At 43.1% G+C, this 5336-nt stretch overlaps 1 protein-coding gene across 1 annotated transcript in view; it reads right to left on the bottom strand.

Moving 5' to 3' along the window:
• Nucleotides 1-5336, bottom strand: part of Gle1 (GLE1 RNA export mediator) — a 41990-nt gene that overhangs the window by 24660 nt on the left and 11994 nt on the right. The window contains exons 7-9 of the mRNA XM_013021244.1: nucleotides 4409-4640; nucleotides 3278-3390; nucleotides 3043-3112 (exon numbers count right to left, since the gene is read on the bottom strand). Coding sequence (XP_012876698.1) covers nucleotides 3043-3112; nucleotides 3278-3390; nucleotides 4409-4640 — 415 coding nt within the window. The remainder of the gene's footprint in view (nucleotides 1-3042; nucleotides 3113-3277; nucleotides 3391-4408; nucleotides 4641-5336) is intronic.

Raw genomic sequence — 5336 nt, 5'->3', positions numbered from 1 at the left:
CTTGGTAAGAAATGTACGCATTATCCTGCCCATGTAATTGTAACCCCTCTGTACAGTATGTTCACAAATAAAATTAAATTAAATTAAAAAAAAGAAATGTATAAAACCAAATATCTGAGCCAGGTGCTGGTGGCTCACACCTGTAATCTTAGCTACTCAGGAGGCTGAGACCTGAGGATCACTGTTCGAAGCCATCCTGGGCAGGAATGTCTGTGAGACTCTTATCTCCAACTAACCACCAGAAAACCAGAAAACCAGTGCCTATAATTGTAGCCACTCAAGATGCTGAGATCTGAGGATACAGTTTGAAGCTAGCCCAGGTATCAAAGCCCATTAGGTGCTTATCTCCAATTAACTATCAGAAAACCAGAAGTGGAGCTGTGGTTCAAAGTGAAAGAATGCTAGCTTTGAGCAGAAAAGTGCAGAGATAGAGCTCAAGCCCTAAGTTCAAGCTCTACAACAGACAAAAAAATAAATGAAAAAAAAATTAAAAATTATAAAAAAAAAATCTGGAATTTGGGTACCAGTGGCTCATGCCTTCAATTCTAGCTTCTCAGGAGGCTAAGATCTGAGGATCGTCGTTCAAAGTCGGCCCAGGCAGGAAAGGTCTGTAAGACTCTTATTTCCAATTAACTACCAGAAAACCAGAAGTGTTGCTTTGGTTCAAGTGGTAGAGCACTAGCCTTCAGCTGACCATGACCAAATAAATAAATAAATAAATAAAATCTGGTTCTAAAGGTTCTTTTCCTGTCTGGTTCTTACTCTACATCTTAATCTCTGGAGAAAAAATAAACAAATCCTGAAATATTAACATGGAAAAGCTGATGTTGAAGGAATAAAAACCACAAGCTACACTCTAGGTTTCCTTTGTGATATTTGCAGAATTAACTTACAACCTTATAGCTAAGTGTCATTCTAGCAGGGTTGGTATGTGGCTCAATGGTAGAGCACTAGCCTATTATGCTCAAGAGCCTAGTTTCAATCTTCAACAATATTAACAACAAAAAAAGAAACCCAAACCAAACTAAATAAATAATTTATAAATATGGTATACACAAGGGGGACTTCTGGTACATGCAAGGGAGGAATCTAATGGTATAATACCTATGAACTAACTTCCAGTTAAACTAAATACCATGAAGCTGTAATATGTGTTGTTGTAAGGCATAAAGGAAGGGTCAGACATATGGAGAGAGAAAGTGTGGGGGAAAAAAATTGTTAAGACTCAAAGTACAGCTACGAAAATGGAACCAGGCAACTTGAGTGGACAGAGTAGGGAGAGATGGAGGAGAACAATGGAAGGGCTGGGGAACATTGATCAGGATATGTTGTACTCACAAACTGACATGTTGAATTGAAACATCTTTGTACAACTATTTCATAAGTAGATAGGATCTATTCCCAATCCATATTAGGTACAGTGTCATGTGCCTGTCATCCTAATCTACAACTGAAATGATTACAGCTTTATGCCAAACTGAGCAGAAAATTTCATGAAACTCCATCTCAATAGAGGGAAGCTGGATACAGTGGTGTGGGCCTTGCACTCCAGCAATTAGGAGATGCATAAAACAGGCAGATAGTGGTCCAAGAGTGTACCTGAACATGAAATGAAACCTCTCTTAAAGCTTACCAGTGAAGGGTTGGGAAGGTGGCTCAGTGGTAGAGCGCTTGCCTTGCATGCATGAGGCCCTGGGTTTGATTCCTCAACACCACATAAGCAAAAAGAAAAAAGCTGGAAGTGGCGCTGAGGCTCAAGTGGTAGAACGCTAGCCTTGGGCTGAAGAGATGAGGGACAGCGTCCAGGCCCAGAGTTCAGGCCCCACGACCAGATCTCCCCCGCCCCCCCCTCCAAAAAAAAAGCTTACCAGTGAAGCCGGGGGCTGGTGGCTCATATCTGTAATCCTAGCTACTCAGGAGGCTGAGATATGAGGATCACGGTTCAAAGCCAGTCCAGGCAAGAAAGTATGAGAGACTCTCATCACCACTTAATCACCAGAAAACTGGAACTGCCGCTGTGATTCAAAGTGGTAGAACGCTAGCCTTGAGAAAAAGAGCTCAAGGATACTGCCCAGGCCCCAAGTTCAAGCCCCAAAAGTAACAAAAAATAAATTAATAAATAAATAACCAGTAAGTTTGGCACTGGTGACTTCAAACCCATAATCCTGGGCTGGGAAGGTGGCTCAGTGGTAGAGTGCTTGCCTTGCATGCATGAGGCCCTGAGTTCAATTCCTCAGCACCCACATAAGCAGGAAAAGCTGGAAGTAGCCACTGGCTTACCACTGTGGCTCAAGTGGTAGAGTGCTAGCCTTGAGCTGAAGAGCTGAGGGACAGCGCCCAAACCCAGAGTTCAGGCCCCACAACCAAGAAAAAACAAACAAACAAACAAAACCCTATAACCCTAATTACTTAGGCTGAGATCTGAGAATCATGGTATGAAGCCAGTCCACACAGACAAACCTAACTTTTATCCAGCAAAAAGCTGGAAGTAGAGGCATGGTTCAAGTGGTAGAATACCAGCCTTGGCCAAAAAAAGCCAAGCAAGAACTAGAGGCACTGAGTTCGAATCCCATTACTGTCATAAACACACACATACAAAAACCTAATGAAAATTAGGGCTAGAGATGTGGCTCAGTAGTAGATACAAACAATATCTACTGATAAGGAAAAAAATGAGATGAAAAGTAGATACATACAGTTTATAAATACCTGATGCGACTATCATCATTTGTTTGGATACATTCTTTTTTTATTTTTTTGGCCAGACCTGGGGTTTGAACTCAGGGCCTAAGCACTGTCCCTGAGCTTCTTTCTGCTCAAGGCTAGCACTCTGCTACTTGAGCCACAATGCTACTTCCGGCTTCTTCTGTATAAGTGGAACTGAGGAATCAAACCCAGGGCTTCATGCATGTGAGGAGAGTACTCTACCACTAAGCCACATTCCCAGCCCAACACATTCTTTTTATAGGAACCTTACAGTTGAAGTAGATTTGGACCCTGAAAAAATAAAAGAAGGGCCACATTTTCAACTCTTTGACATACCTGCAATGGTGGAGATTTGGCTTACTGGGATAGTGGCAGCCTTCTGCAAGTCCATCTTTATTTTCTTCATCTGCCAGAAGAGAATAGTGAGAATGCAGATGCAGTTTTGAAGGGATAAATAGGTATCATTTTTTTTTGACTAGGGACATGACACACCATCTATATTCCTTTGGAACATGAGACTATTTGACAATCATCAGGCCCACAGAATTCCTGCCCTTCAGTCCTCCCCTACCTGACTGTCCTTGCTGCTGGTCAGGCTGTCAAAGGACAATACACACTGAGCAGAAGCCTCCTGCAGCTGCTGGTACCACTGCATGGTACTGTCTTGTACTTTCACCTGGAGGTCTGGGGAATAAGCAACTAGTATTTACTGAATTATCTTATACAAGTTAAGAATATTCTACTCACTTCATTTGTGGACACAGTAACACTATAAAGTTATTTTTTATATATAAACACTATATAATATATAAAATACATATATATTATAATACATACATATATGGCAGTATTAGACACAAAGCTTCATGTTTGCTAGGTCCTTGAGTCACAGCTTAGGCTACTTTTTCAGTTTTTTTTTTCACAACCAGGGACTGAATAACAGTTATTATCACATCCATTTCATGGACAAAGAATTGGCATGGGATGTGCCAAAGACAGATTACCTCCGGAGTTCTTAAGTTTAAACACTATGTTACATGAATCTCATAAATAGTAAACAAATATATACCTGCTCATATTTATTTAAAGTCACCCTAGGCTAAATGTTATACATTATATACAAATTCTGACAGCCAAGTGACATGGCTCATGCCTGTAATCCTAGCTATTCAGGAGGCTGAGATCTGAAGATGATAGTTCAAACCCCACCCAGATAGGAAACTCTATGAGATTCTTATTTCCAATAAACCAGCAACATACCAGAAGTGGAGCTGTGGTTCAAGTGATGAGTGCTAACCTTGAACAAGAAAGGTCAGGGACAGAACCCAGGCTCTAAGTTCAAACTCCAGTTCTAGCAGCAAAAAACAAAACAAAACAAAAATATTCTGGCTGTGCTACTGTATGGTTTTTCACATTATAGAAGGTAAAAGAAGCTGGGCGCTGGTGGCTCACACATGTAATCCTAGCTACTCAGGAGGCTGAGATCTGAGGACCATGGTTCAAAGCCAGCCCAGGCAAGAGAGTTGGTGAGACTCTTATCTCCAATAAACCACTAGAAAACCGGAAGTGGTGCTGTGGCTCAAGCAGTAGAGCGCTTGCTTTGAGCTGAAGAGCTGAGGGATAGCGCCCAAGCCCAGAGCTAAGGCCCACGACCAACAACAACAACAAAAAGGTAAAAGATCATATTCACACTAAAACCTACCTTCATTTTGGGTCCCTCCTGGGTCCTGGCTGGGGACTGGGGTTGGCGTGGGGGTCCCAGACCCCTGTTGCATCTGGGATTCTTGCAGCTTGGCTTGAGCTTCCTCTTCATCCTGCCGTTTCTTGTCTTCACAGGCTCTGGTGATTTCCTGGCCCAAGTTTGTGACAAGCTCCCGCATTTCCTGCACGGCTCGTTCAGCCTCAGCCTGGTTTTCTGCCGTGGGATAGCCACTCTATCAGAGAGGTACAGACAGTACTAAGTGCCCAATTCAACAACAAGCAGTTCGTATCAAAAATATTAAAGGAGCCGGGCGCCAGTGGCTCACCTGTAATCCTAGCTATTCAGGAGGCTGAGATATGAGGATATAGTTCAAAGCCAGCACAGGCAGGAAAGTCCGTAAGTGGTTTATCTCCAATAAACCACTAGAAAACCGGAAGTGGCGCTGTGGCTCAAGTGGTAGAGTGCTAGCCTTGAGCTGAAGAGCCGAGGGACAGCGCCCAAGCCCAGAGTTCAAGCCCCATAACCGACCAAAAAAAAAAAGAATATTAAAGGAACTTTACAACTTTGGGGGGGTGTTGGGGAGGTGGGGTGGGAAGAGATGGTAGGAGAAAGACAAAGGAGGGGGGTAACAATGCTTGATAGGAAATGTACTCATTACCTTACTCACGTAACTGTAATCTCTCTGTATAGTATCTTTACAATAAAAAATATACATTAAAAAAAAGGGAGGGCTCCGGGCTGGGAAGGTGGCTCAGTGGTAGAACGCTTGCCTTGCATGCATGAGGCCCTGGGTTCGATTCCTCAACACCACATAAGCAAAAAGAAAAAAGCCGGAAGTGACGCTGTGGCTCAAGTGGTAGAGCGCTAGCCTTGAGCTGAAGAGCTGAGGGACAGCGCCCAGGCCGAGAGTTCAGGCCCCATGACTGGA

This window comes from Dipodomys ordii, unplaced genomic scaffold (assembly GCF_000151885.1).
Source record: "Dipodomys ordii isolate 6190 unplaced genomic scaffold, Dord_2.0 Scaffold55, whole genome shotgun sequence".
Lineage (NCBI taxonomy): Eukaryota > Metazoa > Chordata > Mammalia > Rodentia > Heteromyidae > Dipodomys > Dipodomys ordii.
Note: the sequence above shows the minus strand (reverse complement) of the source record. Positions and strands in the feature narration are given on the sequence as shown.